This window comes from Corythoichthys intestinalis, chromosome 12 (assembly GCF_030265065.1).
Source record: "Corythoichthys intestinalis isolate RoL2023-P3 chromosome 12, ASM3026506v1, whole genome shotgun sequence".
In the NCBI taxonomy this organism is placed as follows: Eukaryota; Metazoa; Chordata; class Actinopteri; order Syngnathiformes; family Syngnathidae; genus Corythoichthys; species Corythoichthys intestinalis.
This window is the reverse complement of record NC_080406.1, coordinates 15,209,256-15,226,179: the sequence shown is the minus strand read 5'-3', so window position 1 is coordinate 15,226,179 and position 16,924 is coordinate 15,209,256. Positions and strand designations below refer to the sequence as shown.

General features: G+C 38.9%; 1 protein-coding gene across 4 annotated transcripts in view; it reads left to right on the top strand.

Moving 5' to 3' along the window:
• Positions 1-16,924, top strand: part of LOC130926990 (contactin-associated protein-like 5) — a 376,038-nt gene that overhangs the window by 301,352 nt on the left and 57,762 nt on the right. For all 4 annotated transcript variants that reach the window (XM_057852402.1, XM_057852401.1, XM_057852404.1 and 1 more), the window contains 2 exons: positions 1,119-1,337; positions 5,700-5,939. In XM_057852402.1, coding sequence (XP_057708385.1) covers positions 1,119-1,337; positions 5,700-5,939 — 459 coding nt within the window. The remainder of the gene's footprint in view (positions 1-1,118; positions 1,338-5,699; positions 5,940-16,924) is intronic.

Genomic DNA, 16,924 nt, shown 5'->3' with positions numbered 1-16,924 from the left:
AAAATGCCAAAATGCCTGAAGTCCAGTGTCAAGTACCCACAGTCGGTGATGGTCTGGGGTGCCATGTTAGCTGCTGGTGTTGGTCTACTATGTTTTATCAAGGGAAGGGTCAATGCAGCCAGCTATCAGGAAATTTTGGAGCAATTAATGCTTCCATATGCTGAAAAGCTTTATGGAGATGAAGATTTCATTTTTCAGCACGACCTGGCACCTGCTCACAGTGCCAAAACCACTGGTAAATGGTAATTACTGTGCTCAATTGGCCTGCCAACTCTCCTGACCTGTCCAGACCCAACACTGTGGATGAGCTTAAAGCCGCTATCGAAGCATCCTGGTCCTCCATAACAACTCAACAGTGCCACAGGCTGATTGCCTCCATGCCACGCCGCATTGAAGCAGTCATTTCTGCAAAAGGATTCCCGACCAAATATTGAGTGCATTGCTGATATAATTAATTGAAGGTTGACTTTTTTTGTATTAAAAAACACTTTTTTTATATTGGTTGGATGAAATATGCAGTTTTTTTAGAAAGGGATTTTTGTTTTTTTCTTGACTTTTTTGCCAAAATCATCAACATCAAAACATTAAAAGGCTTGAACTACTTCAGTTGTGTGTGATGAATCTATAATATATGAAAGTCTATTGTTTATCAGTACGTTACAGAAAAAAATGAACTTTATCACAATATGCTATTTTTTTAGAAGGACTAGTACGTACTGTATATATATGCTATATGGATGGGAAACTGTTGTGAAAAGTGCTTGAATTGGACCTCGATAAAGGCATACAAAGCCAGCGAGAGCTTTAGAATATTAGAAACCTCCTTTGAGGGTAATGCAATCTGCTATGAAAATGTATGTAAATAATGAAAGAATGCACTTGGGGCTCTGTGAAGCTTGTTCTTGTCTGCCAGCATGACGAGTGCACAGTGCATCTCTATTTAAAAGCAAGTGCCGCCGCAGATTGTCAAAGTGGAGGTTGTGTTGTTATTTACTGTTGAATACAGGGGAGTTTTGTCGACAAACCTGAGAAGGGGAATACTACCTTTGTTTGTGTTGAGGAGAGAATGATCATACAACTCTCGCTTATCCTATTATGTGTTTCTTTGTGGCAATCAGCTCCATCCACGGTGTCATTTTCCTTTGATGCTGGAAGCGGCGCGGTGGTCCTGTCTGTCAAGTCGCACATGCCATTGAATGACAGGCAGTGGCACTACATAAAGGCGGAGCATAATGTCAAGGAGGCCTCGCTACAGGTCGATCAGCTTCCCGCACGCTTCCTGTCAGCTCCTGTGGACCGTCAACTACCAATAAAGCTAAGCAGCCAGCTTTTTGTAGGTATGCTCACCTTCTTAAAAAACCAAACGACTAGAATTTTATATATCCCAATTGACAAACTGTAGCTTGCTACTTTTTTTGTTTTTTTAATTGATTTGGCTCAAGCCAACCAAAGTGATAAAAGTAAATGCACTGTTGCACTTTCATATTCAGAGAACATTGGAACCTTGGCTCACTAACAACCCTAATTTGGATTGAGTCCCACAGTCTGAAACTCTCTCATATTAACAGAAAGTCACTTTGGAAAAGGGTCACGAGAGTTATTGGTCTTTTTAACCTCTTAGAAAGTTTACCATTGTTGAATAATAACGGGAAATTCTTTTGGATCTCCATCACACAGCCTTTGCACAAGGGTCATAAAGTACCGTAATTTTCGGACTATAAACCGCTACTTTTTCCCCTCATTTTGCGTCCTGCGCCTTATAGTCCAGTGCGGCTTATTTGTTGATTTATTTGGGTTAATAGGTAAGGATTTTTTTCACTGTGGTGTCATAAGACCATCATAATTATGACATGACACTATCATTGGCATTGCTGAATGCTTATGATGGATGTCTTTAAGTGTTATTCGGCAAATTATGTCACTTACTCCATTTATGTCCAGCTCGGATCTTTTAACTCTATTTATGTCCAGCTCGGATCTTTTAAATCCATTCAATAGTGAGATAATTTGCTGGATAATACTAAACGACATCTGTTATAAGCATTCATTAATGCTCATGACCGTGTCATGTCATAACTATGAATGTCTAATGACAGTCTTATGGCGCCACTGTCATAGTGTTACCAAACACCATAACTAGCAATTAATGAAACAACTGGAACAGCAACTGACGAAAAAATTAGCACAAAACATGAATTTTGATTGTCAATTACATCTGTAGCGCTGCAATGAGTGCTCGGAGGCATGTTGGACAACAACAGTGTTGACAGCAGGTGGCAGAAGAGGTTGAGTGTCTCCCCCAAGGGAGCAGTGATGGCCAAATAAAGGTTCTTGAAGCAATGAAGATTGGCAGCCAATTGGTTCAAAGCTTCATGGTGGTTGATTTGGTCTTATGACAGTCATATGATGCGATTGTCAAATAAAGTGTTACCGGTTAATATCTTTGGGTGTAAATATCTCATAATACAGTGAGGACCGCTGCGGCTTATAGTTCAGTGCAGCTTATCTATGAACAAATGTCGTTTTGGTGTCAAATTTGGTGGGTGGCGGCTTATAGTCAGGTGCGGCTTATAATGCGAAAATTACGGTAGTTATCATTACCATTTTGGGTTTATTTCTGTCATTGTGTTTTTCCTGTACTTAGAAAATGTATATAGTCTATATATACAATTGCAAAGTGTTTTAATTGACTTCACAAAGTCAAATAACAAGCGTAAAACTATGCAATACAACAAATACAGGCACACCTCACCATAAGCCGCACTCACCAAATTTTATGTGTTCAAATATAATCCACACTTCACTATAGACTGCAGTGCTCAGCTTAACTTGATTCTTGCAATATTCTACTCCTCCTAAAAAAAAAGTTTTTTTTCCTTTCTAAAAAAAATTAATAAATAAATCTTCACTACTTTGATCTTATAATACAGGGTGTCCCAAAAATATTGACATCATTGGTTCTGCAGGAAATTAATCTGGACTATTCTTTCTGAAATAACCTCGAATTTTGAAAAGATTATAAAGATAGTTATCCAAATGTGATATTTAATTTTTTTTTTTTTATCTTTGACTTTTCAGGTTCTGAAATGCCATTCATTTCCGATTAAAAGTTTTTTCGCGTGTTGAAATATGCTCGTACGCAATCATCCAAGACCAGTGTTCCATTTCACCATCTATCAAAATAAAATTGTTCCTTGTACCAAAAAAATTAAAAAAGAAGGCTACGTGTTTGCAAGAACTTGACCTCTGACATGACGTTATGCTGTGTCACAGCTCACGTACATATCGAACACTTGTGAAATTGATCATAGAACTTACAAATATTTCAATTTTCATTCAAATTTGGACGAGGTTTTCCAGATATTTGCTTTCAAAATGAAGTCACTTTGTTTTGGGACACCGTTTACAAGTATTTGGAAGGAATCAGACCATTCTAAAATGAGGCTTTAGAATAGAACGCTTTTTCCTATACAGACAATAAATCAAATTAAAAAACTGTAAAGTTGAACAAAGCCATTTACCTTGTTCATTCTGAAACTTTCAACAAACATTTCTGTTAATCTAGGCCACAGAATTTAAGGCCGTTTCAAACTAGCGACAGCCTTGTGTAAAGGATTCAGCGGCAACCCATTCATTGTTGGGAGATCGGGGATTTGGATTTTTGACAACAATTCATCGCCATCAATCATTGCACATCCCCTCCTGTTCCCCTACCACAAGGTGTCCCCCAAGGTTCAGTTCTTGGTCCCCTCCTCTTCATTCTCTACATCCCTCCCCCTTGGTCAGATCATCTGCAAACATGGACTCCAATTTCACTGTCACGCTGACGACATCCAAATTTACATATTCACAAAACAAATCTCGCACAGCACCGAATCCACACTTCACAACTGCTTCAGTGAAATTAAATCCTGGATGCAAGAAAACTATCTTCAACTCAACTGTAACAAATCAGACATAATTATCATCAACCCTGCAGCTCACATCATAGACGGTCAATTTTCCCTCACCATCAGCAACTGCACCCTGCCTCTCTCAACACATTCCCGCAACCTAGGTATCATTTTTGACAATAAACTAAGATTCGACCAGCACGTCAACCGTATTACCAGAACTGTCTTCTTCCACCTCAAGCACATAGCCGGCCTTTGCCCCTCTCTCTCCTTCTCTGCTGCTGAAACCCTCATCCATGCCTTCATCACCTCCAGACTTGACTATTGTAACAGCATTCTTTTCAGTTCTCCATCCAAACTCATCAATAAAGTACAATATATCCAAAACTCCTTCTCACCGGGACCCCCTATAGGAACCACATTACCCCGTCCTCCACAAACTGCACTGGCTTCCCATTTCATACAGAATTCGGTTCAAAATCATCCTTCTCACTTACAAAGCACTCAATAACTTGGCCCCTCCCTACCTCACAGACCTTCTCTGTCCCCATGCCCCCTCCTGTCACCTCCGCTCGTCTAATGGACACATCCTCTTACCTCCCCAACAAAGAACACACCGAACTTGGGGGGACAGAGCCTTCTCCGTTGCTTCTCCCTCCCTTTGGAACTCACTCCCTAAACCCATCCGTAACTGTTGGGACCTTCCCACATTCAAAAAAACTGTTACAAACTCACCTTTTTAAACTAGCTTTTAACTTATAATTATTTTCTTTGTTTTGTTCTGTTCACGTTGTTTGCTGTTTTTTGTTCCTACTGTAAAGCATCTTTGAGCATTGGTAAAAGCGCTCTACAAGTAAAATGTATTATTATTATTATTGTGTACGTGGCAGGAGACTTCTCGGCGAAAGTGAGCGGTGACGGTTGTTTTGGACAGATCGGAAAGTCTTGAGTGAATTTTTGCTGTGGGGCGGGACCCAAAATAGAGACTTGTTCTATTTTCACAGCGCCACCGCGCTGAAGTCAACAAGGCATCCCAATAGTAGAGGGGCAGGCGTATTTATATCTGTGCTATCAGGCTGTTTCGGTGGACGGATACACGCAAATCATGGTGGACGAAACCTTGATAAATGGGCTTTTTTATAGTTTTGCAAGCTCTGGGACACTCGAAAAATGACTTTTATACCTATCCTTAGTAAGCTAAATTGTACCTCAATGTGCGTTTGCGTGGAAATTTATTTCACGAACAACAACAAAAAAAACTATTCACCTTCTCACTGAAACTCGTAAAACTTGACACGGCTAATATTATGTTTTGTTGTATTATAATATTATAGGTCGCCGTTTTCTTGTGGAACAATGAAAAATAAATGCATTGGTGCTTGGAACTATATTATATATGCTTGCCCCCTTTCACATCCTGACAGCGGCTACGTCAGGCTACGTGGCTCCTCCCATTTGCCAGACCGCCCTTTACACTGGGCTGACGCCTGTGTAAAAAGGCCTATACACACAAATTAAGGTTTGGCCAAATCCCTGAATCCGAGTTCCACCCAAATTTTTAAAGATAATATGAAGCTATACTGGGAATTTCTTCCTGTAACTTATGCAAAATGCTATTTTTTTCCTGTCAGCAGCCAAGTAATTTGGAATGGTCCTTTGTAAAATGACTTTATGTGGTAGAGATTCAAATCATAATCTATTCTGCTGCAGTTAATTATTAGTCCCAGATATTATACCTTAAGTTCAAAATAACGAAGTATTTAAAACAAACATTCAAAACATACAACTAAATTGCTGTTGTCACAGGTGGAACGACATCCCTGCAGCGGGGTTTCTTGGGCTGCTTGAGGAGCCTGATGGTGAACGGTCGGAATTTAGACCTGGAGGAAAGGGCCAAGGTGACGCCAGGTGTGAGCTCTGGGTGCCCCGGGTATTGCAGTGGTTCCAGCAGCCTGTGTCACAATAGAGGGCGGTGCATCGAGAAGAGCAACGGCTACACATGTGACTGCTCCCAATCAGCTTACGCTGGAACCTCATGTAACCAAGGTGACGCTTTATTCACTACATAATGATTAAAGCCATCAATGTTGCAGAGATCCATATTTTCGTACATAGTAGCACCATAGGCGGAGTTTGACTTTTGGGACAGGGGGGGCACAACATGTTGATGACAACAAAATGCAGTGTCAGCAATGAAATTAACTTACAAGAATGTTTATAATAATAAGTTTACAGTGAGCGTTTTTTGTTCCCCCTCATTCTTGAGGGAAATTCTAAATCAGGCTGCTCAGGCAATACTCTTTGCCAAGATCGTCGTCCATTGAATTTGGTAAGCCCGCCGGTGTCGTGCCAATGTAGTTACCCCAGTCAAAAATTGTATCCCCTGGGCCGAACCATATGGAAGTAGATTTGTGTCTTTATTATTCACTCCAAAAAAAGGCGGTTCAATACAAAAATAATGTGTTTGAATGCAAAAATAAATTTGAAACTCAAAAAACTAAAACAAATGCATGTGAAAGCTATTTTTTTATTAATTTTAAATTTTCCTTTTTTTTTTTTGATTGAAGCAGCTTTTTGATTGAAGTAATGTTGATTTATGTTTGTGCCACATTTTGGCGAGGACATTTTTCTGTTTATTATTCAATCCAAAAAAAAAGTTGCTCCAAAAAAATATAGATTTTCAAAAAGAAAAATCACTTCAATCAAAAAAAAAAAAAGAAGAAAGAAAAATTTCAATCGTAGAAAAAAAGTTTTGAACGCTTAATTTTTCATTGAAAAAGTTTTCTTTGATTGTACTTTTTGTGTTTGGGCCAATATATGATTAGGACATTTGTGTCTGAATCATTCAATCCCCCAAAAAGTTGCTTCATTCAAAATAAAATATTTTCAATCAAAGAAAAACATCATTTTTAAAAATGTTTTTTTTCTCTAATACATACAGTATATATATATATATTATATTATATGCAAAGCAAATGACTGTTTAAGGTGCCCGAAAAATAATTTTGACCCATGACGAAAATGTTTTTTTGTTCATTTCATTCATTTTTGTTGCAGTTTTATTGCTTTACAACTTTTATATATATATATAGGAAAGTCAATTACATGCAATGACACTTTTCGGCCACCGGGGGGGGGGGCTGGCCCCCCCTTAAAATCCGCTTATGAGCACAGAATGCATATCAAGTAGCCACAATGTTGTGGTTGATTGAAAACCAAATACAGTGGTACCTCTACATACGAAGTTAATTCCTTACAGGACCTTTTTTAAGTCAAAATGGTTGTATGCGCAGGATTTTCCCATAAGAATACATTACCATATCAGTAATTTGTTCCACAGCCCGAAAACCTACACTAAATCGTTAATCAATATTGCTGGTACTATTACAAATGGCAATTACTATAGAGCAAAACAAATAAATAATAAATAAAAATCAGAATAATAATAGAGTATAATATAATAACAGTTCCTGTAATAATGTAACGAATCGGGTTCAAATGTGGCAGATGTGTTTTGCGTGCTGTACCTGAATGCACCGGATGGCTGACGTGACAGTGAGATGGGTGCTGTAGAGATTTTACTTTCTCTTTTAATGTCCTGTTGTTGTTGTTGTGTTGCACAAGTTCTGAAATAAATCATTAAGTCATTCACTCCCAGCCATTTTCACCGGTGCAACCCCCTTCGCTCCCGGCTGTTTTACTGGGTTTTGACTGATTTTGCAAGGCCCACAGAAAATTCTGTTCTATTGCTATATAAACATGGAACCCACCAAAAGAAAGACTAGACTCTCTTCTTGCAGCAGGAACAAAGTTAGTTCATATCTTTCTCCATTCTTTAGAAATCAGCATTAGAAAATAGCTTAGTTTGAGCAATTTTCCAATTTCTGATGAAAAAACAGAAATGGAGCTTTTTGTAAACGCATACATTTCAAACATAACTTTAACAGAGCTATTTTTTGCTTTAGTTACATCCCCAAATATCTGAATAATGTTTTTCTTTTACAAAATAACATAAACAACAAGACAAAGCTTTTGATAGCTTTTAGTAACAATATATTTACACATAACTAACTGAGAGATGACGATGTTGTGACTGCGACAGCCGGGGTAAACTTTTCCCTCATCGCCGCCTGTCTCATAAAGATGGATTTTTTTTTTTTTGTCTTTCTTTTGTGGTGACCACTGCCTCGTGGGGGAGTTCGCCTGGGGAACTTGTGTTCCTGGGGGGGGAACTGGTTTGGCCGTGCGCGTTTCCGGCTGAGTCGCGGGACACTGGAGGATGCGAGTGACGCGAGCAGCCGAGCACGGCGGCGCGGGCTCTGCTCGGCAAGCAGCACAGACTCAACGGCATCATCTGCTGCACTGGTGGTCCCGGTCGTTCTGCTCGGTCGTCCAGCACCTGGCATCCCGGGTGTCCTCCCGGTTGTTCTGCTCGGTCGTCTGCCGCCTGGCATCCTGGACGTCCATTCGGTCGTCTTCTGCCGGCGCCCCGGCCGTGCGGCCCGGCCGTTCGTTACCAAATGCACTACTGCCCTCCAGTGGCCAGTTTTATTGCTTTAAAATGGATTTCCAGCATTGTGCTTTGGACCTAAGTTGAATCAGATTCTAGAGATGTCTCTTGTGAAAAAAAAGTAAAACACGTATAAATGCGTCCTCGGGACACTGAAACAATTAAAAATAGAACGTATTTATATGTTTTTGGGAGCAAATTAATTTAAAACCTGACGAAGCTGGCAATTTCTTTGGCGATGTTACCACAATAATAATTGTCACCTTAACTAATAAAGACTGGCGGACAGAGTTTGGAGGAGGACCGTTGGGATCATAGACATTCTAGAGCCGTATTGTCGAGCCTGTTGAGTTCACGGACGCGCACACATTCATATTTTTCTATCATTTCCATCTTCATTTCAATGGTAAGCGTCACCCTTTACCTTTTTTCACCACCTGCACTAACCGTGAACCCATGTTGATTTCTCACACAAGAAAATCCGCCACGCGTCCGTCTTGTGGGAAAACAAAGGACCTGCGGTGCTGTCATAAATCGTCCTATTTTGAACATGTCGTCGGATGTAGAAACAGATGGCAAGTCAAATTTTACGTCGGATGTCTAAAAGATGGTGTGTCAAAGCGATTGTATGTCGAGGTACCACTGTACTTTCATGTAGGAACCCTAATTCCATTAAGTTGGGAAGTAAAAACAAAACATCAGCAGCAATATGACTGGAAATTTTCAAGTTATCAGAAACCATGATACCAAAATTCCTCATTTCTTTAACTTTAACACAAGGTTTTAATTCTCCATGAATTTCGTACCTCCTTCTTGAATTTTTATGTACTAAATATAAAATCGCACATTTTGTGAGAGGAAAAAAAAAGCTAAAAATCCCTTTCATGATAATTTACTGCAAGATCAGTATCCTTCTTATCGCTGTAAATTAGTGATAATTTTGAATCGACAGCAAAGGCCTTCACAACGCTATGTTCCAAAACAGTAGAGAGTTAATGTAAAATCAAAAAAGAGCAGGACCCAGTTTATCACCTTGAGGAACCCCAGACTTGATTGCCAAAGCAATTGCCTCAGTCCACTGATTAAGACATTATTGAAGAATACGCGAACAACCTCCCCTGATTGCTCTGATGACAATATTCTCTGCTCTTCACTGAAACATACCAAATTTTGCTTCACTGCCTCTTCTAGAATTTTGTTTGTTTGCTTTTTTTTTTGTCCAACTCAGATGGAGAGAAAGAAAAGATATTAAGACTATTTTCTATCATTCATCATCATGGCTGCGATCGTGACTTTTTAAATATACACAGTACTTGTTGTCATTAAATGATTTCCATCCCTTTCCACCAGTCTTTTAAAGTGGATGCTGTCACTAGATTTTTGAAGCGGCCATGTCTCTTGACATTAGAGCTGTTAAATGCTTTTAACAGCTCTAATGTCGAGACAGGTTCACACTGTTACAGTCTATCTGTTCTACCTCCAGCCATGATTCTTGTTCTATGTTAGGGTGTTACCAATTAATGAGGTATTATATGAGGATTGCGAAATAATAATGTTGGAAATTGATATTTTAGTTATTAGGGATGTCCCCGATCACGCAATCGTAAATCGGGCCGATCACGTTATTTTTCGGAGGATCGGATTCGGGTGAAAAAGATCGGGTTTTGATTTTAAAAAGACATATATATGGCAGAAAACACAGACAAGGCTGAAAAAGCAGTTTCTGCTCTTGCACTCCTCTTGAAAAGAAACTGCTGTATTTTAAGCCAAAAGAACTGTTGTGTTTGATAGAACAATGTGTCTATATGCTGCCATAGCAGATTCATGGCGCAGTAAGCTCCCGAACTATTTTTAACTTGTCCGTTTTACCCTGCAAACCCCTGTTTACACACGTCGCGCAACCGCTTTTGTTTCAACCCAGCCCCCCAAAAAAAGGTAAGTAATCGTATTTATTATTTGAAATGTCGGTCAGTTTTAGCTTAGAATCATTGATCGATGTCTAATACTTAGTTTAAAAAAAAAAAACGACTTTAAAAAATTATTCACTCGCATATTTTAAACTTTGAAACGAATTATGTCACAATGAAAAAAATGGCGTCTGTAAAAAAGGCAGATATCTACCTCATAAGTATCGCTTCATTGTATTTTTTTTTTTTTTTTTTTTGTTACTGTGGCATTTTCTCCGATATTTTAGATGATAAATAATCAATCCAAAAAAGAAATATTGAAAAAAAAAAAAAACTAGGGCTGTCAAACAATTAAAATTTTTAATCGAGTTAATTACAGCTTAAAAATTAATTAATCGTAATTAATTGCAATTCAAACCATCTATAAAATATGCCATATTTTTCTGTAAATTATTGTTGGAATGGAAAGATAAGACACAAGACGGATATATACATTCAACATACGGTACATAAGGACTGTATTTGTTCATTATAACAATAAATCAACAAGATGGCATTGACATTATTAGCATTCCGTTAAAGCGATCCATGGATAGAAAGACTTGTAGTTCTTAAAAGATAAATGTTAGTACAAGTTATAGAAATTTTATGTTAAACCCCCTCTTATGTTTTCGTTTTAATAAAATTTGTAAAATCTTCAATCAAAAAATAAACTAGTAGCCCGCCATTGTTGATGTCAATAATTACTTACACAATGCTCATGGATGCCGAAGCCTATAAAATCAGTCGCACTCAAGCGCCAGCAGAGGGCGGCAAAACTCCATAAAACACAATTAACAAGTAGGCATTTCACTCTACTGTCATTTAAATCTGTCTGAGCGGGGCTTGTGCATTAATTGCGTCAAATATTTTAACGTGATTAATTTTAAAAATTAATTGCCGCCTGTCAACGCGATAATTTTGACAGCCCTTAAAAAAATGTTTAAAAGGGTAAATATATGAAAAAGAACATCTCGACCACTCCTTGATGTCTGCAATTTCTGCATCGGGGCCTTTGTTTCACGCTTAAAATTTCCAAAAAATCCGGCTGTGGCCATTCACAGCTGTGTCTTGACACTGGGTAATACATGCTACGTGGAGTTTTTGGATCGAAAAGAGGTAGGTATACGATAATATCATGTTAAAATTGTGGCGTCTTTATTCTGCTCTCGTGTGCTCTCGCCTCCAGATAGGGTTTTGCTGTTTAAAAAACTTTTCTTTTTTTTTTTTAAATGCCCTCCTACTTAAAAATTTTCTTCCCCCAGAAAATTTGGATTTTCGGCTTTGCAATGATGAATCACACATGCATATTGGACAATTTTGAAAGTTGGCAAAATTCGGGGTCTCAAAGTGGACCTTCAAGTCACCTGACTGTTTTCCCCCATATACATTTTATATTAAGCAACTCTCCCGGAAAAAGCGGAAGACGAAGTACTGTGAACAGTACTGTAACATATTTTGAACTTCTGTTCAAAAGTAAAAAAAAAAAAAAAAAAAAAAAGCACCGTATTGGCCCGAATATAAGACGGCCCCCTCTTTTTCAAAACTGAAGTTTGAAAAAATACTTTTTGAACACCAAATTAATTTTTATATAGAAAATAATTACAATCACATTCGTAAGTGAATGGCTTCTGGTTTTTGAAATGTAAATAAAGCAGTCTATTGTGATAAAACAACAAAATTGCAATAACTGCATTAACCATCAAAGTGAAGTCTAACTGAAACTGTAGTGTTGAAACAAATCTGAATAAGAAAAAACATTGCAATAAAATAATGCAAACTGGTTAAACTTGGGAGTAGCTTAGATCTGTCACGACAGAACATCGCTTCAATGATATCTGCCGCCATCTAGCGTCGTGAATGGGTATAATGTCTAGACCGCTGAGATCTGTCATGACATAATATCGCTTCAATGATATCTGGCGCCATCTAGCGTCGAGAATGGGTATAATGTCTAGACCGCGAATATAAGACGACCCCCTCTTTTTCAGGCTTATTTCAATGCAAAAAACACCGTCTTATATTCGGGCCAATACGGTATATAAAAAAAGACTTTTTTCTGTATCGGAACGCCAGTCGGTAGATTCTCAAAATCAGGTGACTCAGACTCTGGTGCTAAAATATGCGATACGGACATCCCTATTTATGAAAGCCAGTTTTGCTTGCTAGCACACCAGCAAGCAAGTCACTCTGGATTGTACCTTTTGAAAGGCATGGACTCCCACTATAACCTTATTCCCCGCAGTGTTTCATTCCTAATTTGTTTATCCAATCCCTTTAACTCCAATTTAGGCATCCATGTTATGTAAATGCCCTCCTTTAATAAAGCAGCCAGTCCGATCACAAATGGGAATATTAATCCTTTTTACTAGTTCCAAAGTGGTGACAGCCAAAATTGTAAACACGTGCCCCAACTTGTTATTGTGACTTCAATAAAGTCCATCTGTCACCTTGACGACATATTGCGCATCATATTTTTGTCCTCTTTTGCTCTCGTCCTCTGCAAGGATTACGGCAAGCTTCTTATTTCTCCCGAAGGCCGAGTCCAATCATTTGTTCCCCTTTTCCCTGCAGTGTGGAGATTCTCCTGGCCATGTTCCCTTTTTTTTCCCTTTTACAGCCCTGTTGTGCTCCATTTATTTTATCTACCGCGACCCGCTTCTTTTATCTTGGCGATTCGGTCGGTAGGTTCACCTAAACGACTTACTGTTTCGGATCATTGGTTTTTTAGTCCCCCAACCCTTTGGAAGAGAAGACTCTCGAGAGAGTCACATGTTTGCTTTCTTGTGACCACATTGTTACAAGGGACCATTTCTGCTATAAACACCCTCATGGCTCTCTATCAGATCGAGCCTACAGAGTGCACTGCTGCAAGGCCTCACTATTTGCCCCACAACGAGAACATGAAAATCAATCATGATTCTAATCCTTAGTAAGGGTCACGTGTGACTTGAGACAGGTATACAGTGGGGCAAATAAGTATTTAGTCAACCACTAATAGTGCAATTTCTCCCACTTAAAAATATTAGAGAGGCCTGTAATTGTCAACATGGGTAAACCTCAACCATGAGAGACAGAATGTAAAAAAAAAAAAACAGAAAATCACATGATTTGATTTTTAAAGAATTTATTTGCAAATTATGGTGGAAAATAAGTGTTTGCTCAATACCAAAAGTTCATCTCAGTACTTTGTTATGTACCCTTTGTTGGCAATAACGGAGGTTTTCTTTAACTCTTCACAAGCTTTTCACACACTATTGCTGGTATTTTGGCCCATTCCTCCATGCAGATCTCCTCTAGAGCAGTGATGTTTTGGGGCTGTCGTTGGGCAACACAGACTTTCAACTCCATCCACAGATTTTCTGTGGAGTTGAGATCTGGAGACTGGCTAGGCCACTCCAGGACCTTGAAATGCTTCTTACGAAGCCACTCCTTTGTTGCCCTGGCTGTGTGTTTGGGATCATTGTCATGCTGAAAGACCCAGCCACGTCCCATCTTCAATGTCCTTGCTGATGGAAGGAGATTTTCACTCAAAATCTCTCGATACATGGCCCCATTCATTATTTTCTTTACACAGATCAGTCGTCCTGGTCCATAAGCAGAAAAACAGCCCCAAAGCATGATGTTTCCACCCCCATGCTTCACAGTGGGTATGGTGTTCTTCGGATGCAATTCAGTATTTTTCCTCCTCCAAACACGAGAACCTGTGTTTCTACCAAAAAGTTCTATTTTGGTTTCATCTGACCACAACACATTAGAAAGAATGAATGGGGCCATGTATCGAGAGATTTTGAGTGAAAATCTCCTTCCATCAGCAAGGGCATTGAAGATGGGACGTGGCTGGGTCTTTCAGAATGACAATGATCCCGAACACACAGCCAGGGCAACAAAGGAGTTCGTAAGAAGCATTTCAAGGTCCTGGAGTGGCTTAGCCAGTCTCCGGATCTCAACCCCATAGAAAATCTGTGGAGGGAGTTGAAAATCCGTGTTGCCCAACGACAGCCCCAAAACATCACTGCTCGAGAGGAGATCTGCATGGAGGAATGGGCCAAAATACCAGCAACAGTGTGTGAAAAGCTTGTGAAGAGTTACAGAAAACGTTTGACCTCCCCTATTGCCAACAAAGGGTACATAACGATAATAATGATAATGATATGCAAATAAATTCTTTAAAAATTAAACAATGTGATTTTCTGTTTTTTTTCCACATTCTGTCTTTCATGGTTGAGGTTTACCCATGTTGACAAATACAGGCCTCTCTAATATTTTCAAGTGGGAGAACATGCACAATTAGTGGTTGATTAGGTACTTATTTGCCCCACTGTATAGACCCTACTCACGTGACGTCACAGCCACGCCCCCGCGCCATGTTGTCCGGATACTAGTCATGTTAATGCATTAGCGCTTCGCAAATTCCTCCTATTATGGCGTGTTTTTCTGCTCGTTAACATTAATAATCAAAATGGTGAAGTCATGTGTGGCGGTCGGTTGCAAAAACAGAGAAGATAGACGGAGAGACTTGGATTTTGACCGTATTCCGAGAGACCCGAACAGGAGACCGAGATTGACTGCTGCAATTCGACGAGAAAACTGGGCTCCAAACGACTACCACAGATTATGTAGTAGTCATTTTATATCTGGTAAGATGCATTTAATATATATTTAGAGGGTTTTTGGGCTGACAACCACAATTAAGATCATTGCTAGGCTAATCGCCGACAACATACACTCAGACGTTGTGAATGAACTACCTGAAAATATATAATTATAAGGGGATAATCAGACAGTTGTCATACAATTAATTTACAATTTCACTATTGAGGTCAAAAGCCAAAAAATAAATTCAACTAAGGACAATCTGGAGTAGTGCTATCGCACTTCATACTTATTACGTATTATATATGTATATAGTGAGAGTGCTATCGCTAAACCATATAAACATTAAAAGCCCTAGCTCCATTGACAAATGATATGAAATACATTAGACTTGACAGTGGATGTTAGCAAGAACAAAAGATTTTGAATTGAAAATTTCGTAACTCACCTTCCGAGCACAAGATTCCTGCCGACTTTTCGTGTACGAGGACCTGTTTCACCCAACCAGCAACGTAGCATTTATAAGCCTCCAAGCTCTTAAAGTTTTTCAAACTTTCGTGAGAATAGGCTGATTTTGTGTGGACAAGATTGTTGTAAATATCAAGATATCAGATGTCAGGCGAAGCCAGCGGGTCGAAAAACATCGATTTAGGCATCAAATACGGATCTGGCAAATGGATAAACTGAAGCTTTTCCACGTAACGCCTTTTATGCAACGGATCCAATGAGTTTACAGCGTCAGATAACACCGGGGCTTCCATGAATTGCTCTATAACTTGCTCGACTAATTGAAAACAATGACAATAGGTCTTAAAAAGAGGTACAATATGGCGGCCGGAGACAGCGACGCCCATTTTGTGACGTAGGTGAGTAGGGTCTATAGGTAATTTAGATTGTCTTTCTGTCTGTTGTAAGGATAGAAGTGACTCAACCATTATTAAGTGAATTATTTTCATTATGCTCAGACTTACATTTATCCTTTTTCATTTGCTAAATGAGACTGTCCATTTTTTCCCTCAAACGCACGTTTGATTGGCTGATAACTTGCCCCACCCCAACACACACATGCACTCACAGTCCCAACAGAAATACAACATGTCGGCAACATGCCGCCTCCTCCACCCCTTTTAAAGGGGAGGGATATTAGACGTTTTTTTCGGCCAGCAGCAGCCACTGTAGCTTTCATTTTTTTGATTACATTATATTCAGGCCAATATGGTATTAGGGGTGTGACGATACACACAAGTCCCGGTTCAGTATGTACCTGGGTACAGGGGGTCACGGTTCAGTGCGGTTTCAGTACAACAGGAAAAACGAAAAGGCATTTTTTTCCCACAGCATTTGAAAGTTAATGTTTCTATACCATTACATTCTTATATAGGAGAAATTTAAAAACAAAACAGTGTGACCTGGTTTTTTGGGGGGTGGATGAAAACAATTCAGTCAATGTTCAATTCAATCCGTTGATATAAACATATTTGATGTGAAAGATGTTAGAGAATGTATAATGTAATAACGTGTAGAAAAAGAAAAGTAAACCGCTTACTTTTATAATGAGGAAACTGAGTTACTAACTCAATTTCTTTTTGGGAGAAGTATTTTGTAACTAATGAATTACTGTTTTAAAAGTAAGATTAACAACATTGATCACAAGTCACATTAATACCCATCTTTGCACATTAACTGAACCAATTATTATTGTTATTATTATTGTATGCTGGATGGTAGGCCATTGCCTAAAGTTAATGCAAAGCTGTGCTGAATAGTGAGCAGTGCTGGAGAAGTTAATTTTCTACATGGACCAGTTAGAATTTCAGTTCTAAAATCTTAAGATCAACTAGTTAAATTCAAAGATCATGATATATATTTTAATTAGGTTCATTATAAAAATTAACTGTAGTATAAATAGAACTTGTTTCAAGCTTTATCCACTCAAAATCCTGACATTCTTGCCACCCAATCAATCTACTCTACACTAT